The 16,367-nt window shown below is 44.9% G+C and overlaps 1 protein-coding gene across 2 annotated transcripts in view; it reads left to right on the top strand.

Moving 5' to 3' along the window:
• Positions 1-16,367, top strand: part of LOC117370751 (plexin-A1-like) — a 135,450-nt gene that overhangs the window by 55,742 nt on the left and 63,341 nt on the right. For both annotated transcript variants that reach the window (XM_033966280.2, XM_055221788.1), the window contains exons 4-5: positions 8,635-8,775; positions 13,492-13,592. In XM_033966280.2, coding sequence (XP_033822171.1) covers positions 8,635-8,775; positions 13,492-13,592 — 242 coding nt within the window. The remainder of the gene's footprint in view (positions 1-8,634; positions 8,776-13,491; positions 13,593-16,367) is intronic.

The following is a 16,367-nucleotide window of genomic DNA, read 5'->3' as shown; positions in this document are numbered from 1 at the left end:
CTTTTATAATGAAAGGGTCCTGAGGTCCTTCTGTGGTAAAACCCCAAACATGACCTCACGCCCTCCTCTGTACACTGTGGGGGTTTCACTCTGAAGGATCATGAGGCTCTTTCACAGTAAAACACCAAAAAATGTTATTACTGTCCCCTCCGGTCAGTGGGCCGTGCTTAATGGCGTATATCATTATTTTAGCGACCAGGTACATCCAACTCCCATGAGACTTCGCATGATTAGAGCGAGCTGCGCGGCCGCGAAGGAGGCAAGGGAATAATAAATAAATAATAAATGGTGATGTTTGTGCTTCCAGGAACTTCTGAACCATGGTCTAAACCGGCGGCTCGTTCACATCACTCTCATGCTCGTTCATGTTGTACCATGTGACTGCTGTAACCAGTCAAAACTTGAGCTTAACTAGAGCGCACATGGAGTGTAGCCGAAGCTAACGAGTAAAAAGCGTCTAGGGCACCTAAAAAGCTGCAGGTGCCATGTCAGCCCCACTCAGCTGAACATGAGCAGTTTGTGATTACATTGCGCTATATGAAAAAAATCGTCTCAGCTCTAAGCAGCAATACCCTATCCAGTTATTTTAATGCCCCCTTCTTGCACTGTGGGGCTTTTAATATGAAGAATAAAGAGGCTGTTTCACAGTAAAACACCTCACTTCCTGTCCTCTGTGGGGCTTTTATTCTGAAAAGTCACAAACCTCTTTCACAGTAAAACACCAAACATATTCTCACACTCTCCTCTCTTCACTGTGGAGCTCTTTCACAGCACCTCTCCACAGACATAGCCCAAGTTACAGGTCTTATCTGTGGAGAAATGAGCTCAAGCAATAACGTCTTCATGGAGATAAGTGATGTTTTTTTTCCCCCCTTCTCTCCTGTGGTCCTTGGTCCTTCCCCCTTTGTCCCAGAATGACCGTTGTTCCTGAGCTGTCCCTCTTCTGTCATTGTGATCTGCAGAATTCCACACCTCCTCATAGTTCTGCATAGATCCTTGTGGGGTTCATACTAAAACTACTATCAAAACTAGATCCTCATTGTTCGCAGGTATCGATATTTAAAAAGTCCCATTGACCGCACAGAAATGAATATCTTTAGAATGATCTTGAGCTGTATCAGAACAAGTATAAGACACATAGACTAGTATACACCCATGAACCACTATGGAACCTACTGGACACTGAGGATTACACAGATATACGGCCACATGGGAATATAAAAGAAAGTACTACCATTTAATGTTGAAAATCACATTCAATTGTCTAAAAGTCTTTTTTTTCTCTATCATCATGGTATCGTAATCGGTATCGAGTACTGAGTGTTTGTTTATTCTGTTTTGAGTCTGTGCTGTAATCATATAATTTCCCCTTGCATTTCTCTTTTCTTTCATGAGAAACAAAAGCCCCCAAACCTGGAGCCCGCAGCCTCCTCTCCCATTGTGATGTGAGATTGTGGGTTGCCAGATCTTCTCCCCTTGTTTCCTGTCTCTGTCCCGCCCGACTCTCTTCAAACCTGGCGCCCGCTCAGAGAATGTCTCAACTTTACTGTCATATTTGGCAAAGCTGTGGTGGAGTGGGCGGGCCTTCCTCCCCAGGGGCTGACGTGATTGGGCGGTTTGTTGGTTGCTATAGCGCAGTAACAGATGGTTATATTAGTTTAAAGAGCATATGACAGGTTTTTATGTTCTTCTGATTCTGAATGGGTTTGGTGGATAGAACCAGTGTAAATATTTATCATAGTTTTACATTAATTAAATGGCATTTTGTAGAAATAAAGTACAAAAATACATGAAGTAGCTCTGAGTTGTAAAACAGCAGACAGAACAAGAGACCATTTTCTCAGAAGTAAGAAATTTTTCTGACACCTGCATTTAACCAAATAAAGGTGTTAGCATTTATTTTTTATTAGTCTAATCAGAACTATTGTTCAGTTTAGACAGGGTTTATCCTTTATTTACATTATGGTTGCTAGGTAACAGTTATGGAGTTACCTCTGCATATGTGTTATGGCTCTCTGCTCCTCTGGCTCTGCTCCTGTGGCTCTGGCTCTCTGCTCCTCTGGCACTCTGCTCCTCTGGCACTCTGCTCCTCTGGCGCTCTGCTCCTCTGGCTCTGCTCCTGTGGCTCTGCTCCTGTGGCTCTCTGCTCCTGTGGCTCTCTGCTCCTCTGGCTCTCTGCTCCTCTGGCACTCTGCTCCTCTGGCGCTCTGCTCCTGTGGCTCTGCTCCTGTGGCTCTGCTCCTGTGGCTCTCTGCTCCTCTGGCTCTCTGCTCCTCTGGCTCTCTGCTCCTCTGGCTCTCTGCTCCTCTGGCTCTCTGCTCCTCTAGCTCTCTGCTCCTCTGGCTCTGCTCTTCTGGCTCTCTGCTCCTCTGGCTCTCTGCTCCTCTGGCTCTCTGCTCCTCTGGCTCTCTGCTCCTCTGGCTCTCTGCTCCTCTGGCTCTGCTCCTCTGGCTCTGCTCCTCTGGCTCTGCTCCTCTGGCTCTCTGCTCCTCTGGCTCTCTGCTCCTCTGGCTCTCTGCTCCTCTGGCTCTCTGCTCCTCTGGCTCTCTGCTCCTCTGGCTCTGCTCCACTGGCTCTGCTCCACTGGCTCTGCTCCTCTGGCTCTGCTCCTCTTTCTGAATAGTATTAGCTTGTTTCATTTTGGGTCTCGTTGCCAGAAATGTCCCAGGCCGATCTGAGGAGGAGCGGGAGTGGAGCACAGAAACATGCGGGGAGATTAGTTTGACAGTGTTCAGAGGGTGGACCAGCTTCTGTCATCCAAGTCTGCACTGTGTTTTGAGCCAGATGTCTCAAGTTTGGTGTTTGTTCAGTCCAGTTTCGGTCCAGTTTGGTCCTGGTTTAGTTCTGGGACATTTCTCGCTGCAGAACAAAACATCTGGTAAATTTAAACAGGAAACACCTGAACGAACACGGGGCCCTTCAAAAACGGTGTTTAAGATCAAGATTTTAGATTCTGTTACCACAAATCAGCTCAGAGCGGAATTTAAAGTCCCTCTGTCTGATTTTTATCGTCTTAAAAAGGTGAAAAACAGAACTTGTTCATTTTTAACAGTTTGCAGTGGTCCAAAGTTACTCCACACTTACTTTATGCAGTCTGAACATCCTAATTACTCCCCATGATGAGTTTATAAGTTTTTACAACTCTCAGAGACCAGAGGGAGTTTTGACATCACGGTAAAGCTAACAACAACTAGCATGCTAATAGCACACTTCCTTATTCTCAAAAAGTGCACAGTGGGTTTATTTTGAGCTGCTTATACAATATATCTGTACTGATGCCAGATACATATTATTCAAACACAGAGGAAAAATCGGGTACAGGGTCTTAAAAGGCGTACTCTGTAACCTTTCTGCTTGTCTCCATGGAGATTTTTTTGCTTTGCCTGGAATGTTTCACAGTATGGCATTAATCTATTTTGCATTTGTTCAGTTACGGATATTTTTTATTGCTCAAAACAAATGCATTCTTAACACTGAGTGAACTCGCCTCTCCACAGATCTGACCTGTAACTTGGCCAGGTGATGTTATCAGCTTTCCACGGAGATAGAGATGTTTAATGCCTTACTGAGGAACATTCTAGACAAGGCTATACAGTCTCCAATTGAAGACACTACACTAGAAATGTTACATAGTGATTCTTTAGAGAAATAGTAGTTGCAACTTCAAATATTTAGCTTCCAAAAAATAGCTGTAGTCTGTTAGTTTTCTGCTTCTGAAAACGATTCTTCAAAAATAAACCAGATTTTGGTGAAATTTCACAAAAAGGTCACAGCTCATTCTCACCTTGTAATTGCGATGATGGGTCAGCGCCTTGGGAGGGGCCGACCACTGGAGCTGCTAATGGAGTCTTTAACACAAAACACACAGGGACACGGGAGGAGGGGAGGGCATCTGACACACAGGGACGCAGGAGGAGGGGAGGGCATCTGACACATAGGGACGCAGGAGGAGGGGAGGGCATCTGACACACAGGGACAGGGGAGGAGGAGGACACAGGATAAGCACTCTCCCATAGTAGTTTCCACGTTCACTTTTAGACTTTTGGGCGTAGCTGCGTTCTTTAAACAGCGACAATAAAGTTGTTTTGTAACAGTCGACCTCATCTTTGTGTGAGTGCTTTTAATTAGACCAAACTGCAGTAAAGTGCTGCAAACCGCTGCAAAACATCTGACACACAGGGATAGAGGGGGGCGCGGGAGGGCATCTGACATACAAGGACGGCATCTGACACACAGGGAGCACATCTGAAACACAAGGATACAGGAGAGGGCATGGGAGGGCATCTGACACCTGACATGTGTCTAATTAAAAGCACATAGACTGCAGTAAAGTGCTCCAAACTGCTGCAAATCACATTGGGATTATTGAGTATTAAAATATCCAGATTCTAACATAATGATCCACAGGTGTCAGAGATTTTAAACGTCGTCCCTCTCGATTTCCTCTGTCAAAGATTTGTTCAAACGTATATTTTTGACTCCTGAGCTCTCTGTGTGGCTGTGGCAGAGTGGTTAGCCTGTGTCTTATCTTGGACAGGAAAAGGGAATCTAAACAAAGACATTGAGAAGTGAATTGCAGTGAAGGAAAGAGATTTTATCATGAAATGGAGGATTTGAAAGAAGAGGAGCTCAAGGGAGAGGGGAGAGTGAGAAAGGGATGTGGGGAGAGGAGAGAAAACCATTTTTCCTTTCAACAGAAGAGCTTTTACCCCTGAACTAGTGGATTATTGGACACACTTTGATCAGCTGGAGAAATGACTAGAACCAAAAGCTCAAAAATAGCTCTAGTTTGTAATGTTTTATCAAAAAAAAAAAGTTGTGTTGTGTTTATTGCTCTGAAAAACATATTTAACCATGCATCCTTATTGTGAGCAGGCTTGCATCTCCACAGAGCTGACTCTTATTTAGCCTGGAGGAGGGACTCTTCTTGTTTGTTTCCAGAGAAATATTGTTCCTTTGTGTCCAGTGCCCTCCACATCTGCAAATTATAGCCATAAGGATATGAGAGGATGGGAGGGCATCTGACACACACTGATACAGGAGTCTGGGAGGGCATCTGACACATATTTCTCCATTTGACATTTGTCAGTGTAGCAGCTGTCCTTGTTGGGCTTCCGTACTCCATGACTCCCATTTAAAAGGATCACATTTTGAATAGTTAATTTCGTAAGTGTCGCCTCAGGATTCAAACGGGTCTAAAAATAGAAAATGAGGAGCCGAGCTAATTCAATTTAAGATTTGAATTTTAATTTTAGATTCATCATTTTTTAGATTTTTCATAAATAACAGATTGAGCCGACAGGTCATTTTTATAAAAATGTAAAAATAGACTTCTTTGTCTGAACCTCCTGTTAAGGCGGACTGCTGCTCACTAAACACTTAAGGTGGAAATGACATATTAAAGGTTCACATTATATTTTTGAAATGTTTGTTTTTTCTTGATGAAGTCGGGGGTGGGAGGATCTTACTGTCTCCATGGGGATGTTAATGCTTTGTCAGTAATGTCCCACAGTATAGCATTATATCTCTGTGGGGATGAGATGAGGCTGCTACAGGACAAGTTACAGGTCAGATCCCTGGAGAGGTGACCCCACTTGCAGTAAGAATGCATTCTTCAAGGTAGATTGGAGCATTAAAAACACATGTAATTAAACAAAAGCCAGATGTCATGTTTAATACTCTAGAAACAAACAGGCAAAAGCAATAACATCTCCATGGAGACAAACACCAGGAATACAGTGCATCTTTAATTCATCATTTACACGATTTGAAAAGTAAATTAATCTCCATTACATGTCTGTTCAGTGTTTGGGACTCACTAAATTCTCATTGTTTCAGCTGGAGGCGGAGTTTAGCATACCATGTCAATCAAAGCTAAATCACGGCCGCGTGCTGTGTTTCCCTGCAGACGGAGTTAATTTCATAATCAGCAGATGTGATTCCAGCAAATATTAAGACACAGTATCTCAGCTGGTAGTGTCTGTGCACTGATCTGAAGGTCGGCGGTTTGAAGCCCGCTCTCGATATAAACGTCATTGGTGGACCGGGTCAGATCCACTGACCCACAGGTTGTCAGTGCGATTGCAGCTCCCACAGATGAATACGGTCACCCCCAGTGTCTGTGTACTCTGGTGTATGAATGTGCGTGTGAACGTGTGTGAATGGGTGAGTGATTCCTTGATGTAAAGCGCTAAAAATGACAGCTCAGATTTGCCAAGATCCAGTTTGCAAACATGAAAAAAACTCTAATCTTATCTGTTCTTAAATTTAACCATAATCCTGACCTTAACCTGACTGAAATAAATATACTGTGAAAAAGCCAAACCGCTAATGCAAATCCACTGCTGTTTGGTGGAAAATGGAGCCTCTGATGCATCAATAGAAAGTCAAAGTAAAGCTGAGTGTGTTTTTGGTAGAATTTAAGGTCTTTGGATTTGTCTTGTCAAAAGTCTGTTTTGTAGACCTGGCAGCTCTGGTGAATAATAAAACACTAAGTGGGTTGACATGATGGCAATAGAATGTTCAGTCCTGCCCCCAGACGAAATGCAGTTTTTAGGGAGTTTCTACATTGTTTGCCAGTGTTGCCAGGTGTGTGCTTTTCCTATGGGATTACTCATGGCTTTGGCCAGAGCTATTTTCCACTTAAAATATATAGATTTTAGAATAATCTAGTTGAAAGTCCTGAATTTCAGTGACAAATGCAAAGCCATCTGTGTCCTGTGGAGCTTCTATTTGTGCGAGAGGGGAAGGTCTGTCACCCATAGACTGTATATATGTATGTATGTATGTATGTGTATATATATATATATATATATATATATATCTGTAACTCCTCCTGTCAGGCTCATCATTTTGCTCTTAAAATGTTCATATTAACTCACTCTACATGATCCTGTGGTTTTTATTTTGCTTTTGTGTCCGTAAATCATGATATGAACATTAATAACAGACAAATTAGGCGAATTAGACTTCACAACAGGTTTACCTGATACTGTGGCCTCCTTGTGCGCTTCACTGTATTTCCTCCAGGCTCGTTTCTCTGACATCTCCCCCTCTCCTCTCCTCCATCTGATCCCTCGCTCTCCTCTCTATATGATCTCTTCATCTCCTTTCCTCTGCGTGTTTTCCCTGAACGATCCCTATTTTTATCAACGCTAACCAGACCTGAGCTATCCTGATGAACGTTAGCCTGATAAACGCCTTATAAAAGTTGGCATGATAAACGCTCATATTAGCCTGTGTGGATTGACACGAGGCTATGCTAATGCTACTGGGGAATGTTTTTGAATAGAAACTGCAGTGTAATCTGATTTTGTACCTCTGAGAATATATGATCCATTTTTATGAGTTTATCGCAAACACAAAAGGTTTTTAATGATGTAATGTCATCCCAAACGTGAAGGGGAGATTACATTTAGAAGTGACAATGAGTAGGTGCCGTTTCAGTCTGACAAATGAACTGTTTGTTATGGAGAAACACAATAGACTCTGCGCCGTTTCCGAAGCCATAATTACCATAACTCAAACTGAACGTGCCAATTACGCTCAAGAGAAGAATGACTTTATATTTAGTTTGGTAAAGTAAAAAAAAAAAGGTTTTCCAAAACAACGGGCTGTGTCTGCAGGAAGCTTTTACATTTGAGGACGTTTTTCTCAAATAATAATGGTTATGTCCATATTTAAGTTACAAGTCAGATCTGTGGAGTGAGATGAAGAGATGGGCCAAGAAGAGAGGGACACACATCTAGAGAGAGAGATGAGGAAGAGAAAGAAGTCAGAGAAGGAGAATGAGAAGAAAGTGAGAGAAAAAGAGTGAAGGAGCGTAGATGCAAAGAGAGAGGGAGTGGTGGCTGAGGGAGGGAAGAGAGGGAGAGAGCAGACAGTAGAAATATGGCAGTGATTTTGTGGGTAATGATCCAGGGACAAAGATCTGTTCTAGTTACAGATGAATCACTCCGACACAGACGCTAGTTTAATAGAGAGAAAAGAAAGCGAGAGCAAGAAGAGGGAGATAAAAAGACGAGGTGGTATCAGGACAGAGTTACTAATTCATTAATGCCATATTTGGGATATTTTGGGCTCACCTGTTTACACCACAGCTGTTTTTATGTCCATGTTAAGACTGATTACACTTTCTTGTCCCCTTAGGCACATGTGTTCTCTGCATTTGACCCATCCTTCAGTGTGTCTGGGTTAAACCTGTCATCTTGAACTAGTCTTGGTCAGGACGAACTTAACTGTTGTGCCTGTTTTGGGTTGATGGAGAAAAACAGAGGCACAGGGAGAACATGCAAACTTTACACAGATAGATCCATGTGGTGTAACAGTTTGTTCTGATATGTGTTACTTTTTTTCTTGTTATAGATGCCATTTTGAGGACCTTTTGATTATTGAACAGCTTAAATAATTTGTTTTGAATCCTAAATTGTGATTCCAGTGTCTCGTTTATTATAACTTGAAAATACTTGATTATTAACATTTAATGATTAATTATCCTCTCAGCTCTCGCTTCTTGTTGTGGACACCATTTTGAGGACTTTTTCTTCAGCTCCTGGTTTATATTGTATTTTACGTTCTTATTTGGCAATCATATTTTAAAAAAACTTTTTCTGTTTTTTTTTTTTTCTCCTTCAGCTCTTGGTGAATTCCATCAGCCCATCTCGTCCGGCTCTGGTCTACGAGAAAGTGACCGTGAGCGAAGGAGGAAGTGCTCTGCTCCGAGACATGCTCTTCAGCCCCGACAAGCAGCACCTGTACACGCTAACCGACCGACAGGTGAGAAAAATACACCTGTTAAATACAACTAGCACCTGTACATACTAACCGACAGACGGGTGAGAAAAATACACCTGTTAAATACAACACCAACAATTGAGAAACACACCTGTAAATACTAACCAACCGACAGGTGAGAAATGTACCTCTGTACATGTTAAGTGGCCGACAGGTGAGAAACATGTCACCATGGTAACTGCTGAACATTCTGATAGAGAGAGAGATAAATACTTTATTAATCCCCAGCCAGGGAAATTCACCTGCCATAGACATGCATGCAGTACACTCCCAGCAGGACATTGTGAACATAAAATGATATTGCACATTGTAATCGTACGTAGTAAAAACATAAAAAGTACTGAGGTACTATGGTGAGGTAGTGAGTTACTCAGATGAGGTCCAGTCGTGTCATTAGTGCTGCTTGGACTCGTCCTCCATTTTGTTTGTTTGTGTCATTTTCCTCACAGCGTCTCCACCAACTGTCCACTCTCTGCTCATTAACCTTTCACCACAGTGATTGCCCCCTCTATCTCTCCCCATCTCTCTCTTTCTCTCCTCATTATCCCTCAGTACATCTCTCCCTCTCTCTGTCCTCCATCTCTTCCACTTTCTCTCTCTCACCTGTGTGCATCTCTTGCATTTGTATGCCGTCCCTCTCTTCCTCACTCCTCCCTTGCTTCCTCCTCTCTCCTCCATCCCTCTCCCTCTCTTTCCCTCCCCTCTCCCTGCCTCGCTCGCTGCATCCCTCCCTTTTTCTTTCCTCCATCTCCTCTTTCCCTCTCTCTCATGTCTCTGCCAGTCTCTTTCATGTCTACCCAATCTCTCTCTCCCTCACCCCTCTCTCCTTCCTCTCTTCCTCTTTGCCTCTCTTCTTATCTCTCCTCCATCTCACCCTTCTCCCTCTCTCATTTCTCATCTTTCTTTCATCCCCTCTCTCTACTCCCTCTTCTCTATCTCCTTTTCCCTCTGTCCCTCCCTCTCCCTCTTCCCTCTCTTCCCTTTCTTCTTCATCTCGCCAATAAACTGCCTATTACCACGTTGCTTCACTTGGGCCCGTTACGGGGGTCGCCTACTGGTGCAGGGGGGGTACCTGAGGTCATTATCACTGGGGGGAGAGAGAGAGAGAGAGGGAGGGAGGGAGGAATTGAGAGATGAAGAGATGGAGGGAGAAGAGAGGGGGGAGACGTGTCCACTTTGATCCCAGGATGAGAGCGTCTCGTTGGGGGAGGGTGGACACCGAGACCCCCTGAGGACCAGCTGCTAGTCACGCTTCTCATTAGGGCCACGGAGGAAGAGAAGGACAGAGAGAGGGAGGGGTGGAGAGATGGTTATTTCTTCTCATTGACCCGCTGAAGTTGCATTTACAGTGATTCGTTAATGTTTGAGTAACCTTCATTCTCCTATATTCAAGACGCCATTACTCTGAAAATCCCCGTTTCCACCCACCCCCCAAACCCTGCCCTGTGTGTGCTCGTCCTTTTATTTATTTACTCGTTTATCCTGAAACAGTGACGCTCGTATCACTCTGCAGCTTCACTCTTCCGTCAGTATCCAATGCCTTTTTCCTCCTCTGTGGATCCATGCTCATTAGAGAAGGATCAAACGTGAGCTGAGGAGGAGGAGGAGGAGGAGGAGGTGGAGGAGGATGGAGGATGGAGGAGGAAGGAAGGAGGGAGGAAGGGTGCACAAAACAGGGGGCACCTCATTTATGCTTATCCCGACCTCTGTATGTACAAGTGTGTGGGGGGTAAAGACACGGATATAAAGCAGAGGCCACAGAGCTGCAGAGGAAGAGCGAGAGAAAGAGAGAGGGAGATGAGAGGGAGGTAGAGAGAAGAGAGCGAGAGGTAGGGGGAGAGAGAAAAGAGAAAGTGAGACACACAGAGGGAAAGAGGGACCTGTCGGAGAGGCAGAGTCTAGAAAGAGGGAAACTAGAGAGAGAGAAGAGCGACAGAGATGGAGCGAGAGAGACAGAGATAGAGCAAGACCATCCCACATGCAGAGGAGAGAGAGACAGAGAAAGAGAGAGCGAGGGACTAGCATGACCCTCTTTGGTTATTAGGGTTTAGCTTTAGCCTGGGACCCTCCACCAGCACAGCCCTGTAGTAACAGTACTTCAGTAGCAATTCTTCAAAATATCAACATTGTGCTGAAGAAGTAGTATTAATTGTAGTAGTATTTGCAGTATAGGTGTATTTGCAGTTAGCAGTAGTAATAAAAGTAGCAGAAGTATCGGTATTTCATGTTTCATTTTGTTTAGGATGACAGGATACAGTACTGGCCTGACTCCTCCCTCGCCTGTGGTGGGGGTCTCCACTCTCAATCTATAAACGCTAATAACCAAAGATCCCAGGCACAAAGGGACTTAACCCCAACCTCGAAGAAAATCAGCCCAAACAGGGACGGGAGGAGGACGGGAGGAGGACGGGAGGAGGACGGGAGGAGGACGGGAGGAGGACGGGAGGAGGACGGGAGGAGGACGGGAGGAGGACGGGAGGAGGACGGGAGGAGGACGGGAGGGAAGAGAGAGAGAGTGGAGAGTGCAAAAGAGGGTTAGAGAAGTCAGGAGTAATGGAGGAAACCTCCTTCTCGTCCTTCCTCTCTTCCTTCTCCCTCTCTTCTCTCCCTCTCTTGGCCAAGTCTCTCTCCCTCCTTCTCCTCCCCCTCTCTGCCCTCTCTCTCTCTCCCTCCTTTGTCCTTCCTTTTTCCCCCTCTTCCTTCTCCCCCTCCTCTCTCCCTCTTTTGGCCTCGTCTCTCTCCCTCCTTCTCCCCCACCCCTCGCTGCCCTCTCTCCCTCCATTGTCCTTCCTCTCTTCCTTCTCCCCCTCCTCTCTCCCTCACTTGGCCTCATCTCTCTCCCTCCTTCTCCCCCACCCCTCCTTTGCCCTCTCTCTCCCTCCTTTGTCCTTCCTCTCTTCCTTCTCCCCCTCCTCTCTCCCTCACTTGGCCTCGTCTCTCTCCCTCCTTCTCCCCCACCCCTCCTTTGCCCTCTCTCTCTCTCCCTCCTTTGTCCCTCCTCTCTTCCTTCTCCCCTCCTCTCTCTCTCTCTGCCTCCTTTCTTTCTCTTTCTCTCTCTCTGGTTCTCTCGTGGAGGTCAGAGCTGTCAACACCTTCGCTCTTTAAACAGGAGAGCGCCATCTGTGGTCCGTCATCACCTCAGCTCCTCAAAATAACTCGTAATAAAACTTTAGAATAAGCTTTAAAGTGTTAGACTAATGTACGGCGTGTCACATGACCTCGTGCTCGCAAACTCACTTTACACAACATCAAACTTTAAACTACACTCATCATCTCTATCAGGCATTTACCACACACCGCAAGAGAGGAGGGTGTGGGAGGGCATCTGACACACCGCAAGAGAGGAGGGTGTGGGAGGGCATCTGACACACCGCAAGAGAGGAGGGTGTGGGAGGGCATCTGACACACTGCAAGAGAGGAGGGTGTGGGAGGGCATCTGACACACCGCAAGAGAGGAGGGTGTGGGAGGGCATCTGACACACCGCAAGAGAGGAGGGTGTGGGAGGGCATCTGACACACCGCAAGAGAGGAGGGTGTGGGAGGGCATCTGACACACCGCAAGAGAGGAGGGTGTGGGAGGGCATCTGACACGCAATAGAGGAGGGCGTGGGGCATTTGTAGATTAACTATAAGTTTCATCTTCCTGTTGAAGGGGACATTTTGAGGACTTTTCAACATTCAAAATAATATAGTTTTGTTATTCGCTATGGCAACGGTCCTAATGTTTCATCATTTTGAAACCCGTGCTTGGACCTGCTGCTGTCTATCGCACACGCTCTCTCTACCCCTCACTCCCGCCTTTCTTCTGTCTTCCCCTCTTTTCTCCTCTCTTCTTTTTCCACATCTCTTCCATATCACCCCTTTTTCCTTCCTATCACTCTCCCTAGCTCTTTCCTCCTCTTTCTCTCTGCTCTTTCCATCTGGCTGTCTCCCTCACTCCTCTCTGTCTTTCTGTTCTTCCCCTCTCCCAGTCTTGCCCTTTTCATTCATTCTTTCTCCCCCCTCCATCTGTCATTCTTTCCCTTTTTCCCTTCCCCTTTTCCCCCTCCACACCTCCTCTCTCTCTCTCTCTCTCTCTTTTCCCGACACGTCTCTCTCCTCCCTTCATTACTTTCCTCTCTTCTCTTCTCTTCCTTCTTTCTTTCTTTCTTTCTGCCCCCACCCTCCTGAAAATTCTTCCTCTCCTCTCTCGTCTCCACAGTCTTGAGGTCACCTGTCAGTCTGCTCTCAGTCGTAGCGTGCACCTGTCAGATTTCCCATGGTGCTTTGCGGGAGGCGTCTTGTAAACGCTTCAGTGCCCTGTCAGGACTCAGACACAACTCCACAATCTCACCAGAGGAAATGCATTTTATCAGCTTTTTTAAACAAATATAAACCCAAAGGAAAGTGAGCGAGGTGTCGTTCTGTCGCCATCTTGGGTTCGCTAAAAGCATCGAGAATACTCACTGTTCACAGGTATCGATAATAAATACGTGCCATTGACAGGACAGAAATGAACCTTTCCTGAATAGCTTTAGAATGATGTTGAGCTGTATTTTTTTTCACATGAGGCGTGTCCATATACTGAGAATGACACAAACTTTTGTGTGTCTCTATCTGCAGGCTCTGGACACACAGGCTCAGACGTAACTGTCATACTTTTTTTATAAAACAGTAAGAGGCATCAGAACATCACACTGATGAAGTCTGTGTTTGCAGGTGGAGCGCGTCCCGGTGGAGAGCTGTGAGCAGTACACCTCCTGCTCAGAGTGTTTGGGATCCAGAGACCCTCACTGCGGCTGGTGTGTGCTGCATAATGTGTAAGTGACAACATGTTCATATTAATATCAAACCTCGACACCAGTGTTTCACAACCTGCTACACACAACCTACATAGCTATGCAACAAGAAAATACAGTGGGGCAAGACAGTATTTAGTCAGCCACCAATTGTGCAAGTTCTCCCACTTAAAAAGATAAGAGAGGCCTGTAATTTTCATCATAGATTCACTTCAACTATGAGAGACAGAATGAGGAAAAAAAATCCAGAAAATCAGAATTTATTTGCAAATTATAGTGGAAAATAAGTATTTGGTCAATAACAAAAGTTCATCTCAATACCCTTTGTTGGCAATGACAGAGGTCAAATGTTTTCTGTAAGTCTCCACACGTTTTTCTCACACTGTTGCTGGTAGTTTGGCCCATTCCTCCTGCAGATCTCCTCTACAGCAGTGATGTTTTGGGGCTGTCGCCGGGCAATACGGACTTTCAACTCCCTCCAAAGAGTTTCTATGGGGTTGAGATCTGGAGACTGGCTAAGCCACTTCAGGACCTTGAAATACTTCTTCGAAGCCACTCCTTCCATCAGCAAGGGCAGTGTGCTGCCCGGGCGGTGTGTTTGGGATCATTGTCATGCTGAAAGACCCAGCCACGTTTCATCTTCAATGCCCTTGCTGATGGAAGAAGGTTTTCAAAATCTCACAATACATGGCCCCATTCATTCTTTCCTTTACACGGATCAGTCGTCCTGGTCCCTTTGCAGAAAAACAGCCCCAAAGCATGATGTTTCCACCCCCATGCTTCATAGTGGGTATGGTGTTCTTTGGCTGCAACTCAGCATTCTTTCTCCTCCAAACACGACAAGTTGAGTTTTTACCAAAACGTTCTATTTTGGTTTCATCTGACCATGTGACATTCTCCCAATCCTCTTCTGGATCATCCAAATGCTCTGTAGCAACTTCAGACGGGCCTGGACATACACTGGCTTAAGCAGGGGGACACTGCAGGTTTTGAGTCTCTGGCGGTGTAGTGTGTTACTGATGGTAGCCTTTGGTCACTTTGGTTACTTTGGTCCCAGCTCTCTGCAGGTCATTCACTAGGTTCTTGTGATCATTTTGACGTCATGGGGTGAGATCTTGTGTGGAGCCCCAGATCGACGGAGATTATCATTGGTCTTGTATGTCTTCCATTTTATAATAATTGCTCCCACAGTTGATTTCTTCACAACAAGCTGCTTACCTAGAGATTCAGTCTTCCCAGCCTGGTGCAAGTCTATAGTTTTGTTTCTGGTGTCCTTTGACAGGTCTTTGGTCTTGGCCATAGTGGAGTTTGGAGTCTGACTGTTTAATGTTGTGGACATGTGTCTTTTATACTGATAATGAGTTTAAACAGGTGCTATTAATAAAGGTAATGAGTGCTTCAATCCTTTTTTGTTTGCAATTACTGAAGACAATGTTTTGATTTAAAATTTAAGAACCAAAATAAAATTCATTCATTTTTCCTCATAATAGTAGTTATTGGCTCTAGTAGTAAAAAAGGAGAGTGTAAGACGGCGCTTTAGGGGTACGCAGACAAAAGGTTGGGACCCACTGTACTTCACACTTCTGAAAAGTGTCCAAATATTTATACAATATTGACCTCATGGCATTAGTTGTAATCATTTCTGAAGTGGCTGCACTGGAAATGGAGCAAAGCATCATGGTCTATGTAGTCCTTCTAATTTCACCCCATAATACAGTAATAATATTGGTTGTCTTTGTCGTGTTTCCCTTTTATGTTAACTGCAAAGTATACATTTAAAGTACATTTGCTCAAAGTCCTGTATATTTTGGATAAAGCTTTGATATCTTAGTTATTCATTACTGCATCCCATCACTGTCAGGTTTAACCCCAGTGGCACAGATGGATGAGTCAAATTTGAGGACAAGTCTGTAAAAACAAAAATCTTTAACTGAGTAATGTGGCTTAGTTGAGGATTTCATGTTTCCTGCCTCTTGTCTCTCCCCCACACTGCTGCTGTGTCTCTGCCTGGAGCATTGGATCTGTGCCAGACTTTAGAATCTGACTATTAATTACACTACAACCTCTATGGTTCCCCCGGGGCCCGGCGCACCAGCTAACGCGAGCTAACATGCTAATAACATGCTAATAAAACAGAGTACAGATGTCAGCTCAATCACTCACTGCAGAAAACTGAAAACGCCAATCTGATCAACCCTGGTGCATCCTGTGAAGGCCTCTCTGAGCTCAGGCAGGAGACTAACATAAAGGCAGGCTGTTTACCATCAGAACCCAGGACAGGACCAAGCAGGTGCGTGGGACTGGGACAGATACTAACCCTGCATGGCAGCATGGATATTAGTGATATTTGTGAGTTCACAGCCTCACGAGAATCCATCTTGGCTCCCACTGGTGTAAGAATGCCCACCCACTGGTTTCTTTGACCAATCACAGAGCAGCGTTGAGATGAGGACGAAGCCAAAGGTGAAACGGACAAACGAACCAAATACAAAAAGTTGGCCGGGATCAGATTGGTCAAAAATAATAACATCTTGGACATTTATTGTATCAAACTGGGACAAATGACTGGTTTTGTATAAATCTGCTGGGACAGGAGATGCAGGGCTCAAAACAAGTACTGTCCCGGGTCAGTGGGGTCGCCTGTATATGTATCATGACGTTCCGCCTTGAAACTCATCCATCTCCATAGAGAATGTTCGAATGTATGGTTTTAAATTTCTGTTTCCATGGAATCATGCAGGTGACATTCCACCTCCAGAAAGTTACATACTGTAGCTTTAATCAGTGTTTAATTAT

This window comes from Periophthalmus magnuspinnatus, chromosome 5 (genome assembly GCF_009829125.3).
Source record: "Periophthalmus magnuspinnatus isolate fPerMag1 chromosome 5, fPerMag1.2.pri, whole genome shotgun sequence".
Taxonomy (NCBI): Eukaryota; Metazoa; Chordata; class Actinopteri; order Gobiiformes; family Gobiidae; genus Periophthalmus; species Periophthalmus magnuspinnatus.
Note: the sequence above shows the minus strand (reverse complement) of the source record. Positions and strands in the feature narration are given on the sequence as shown.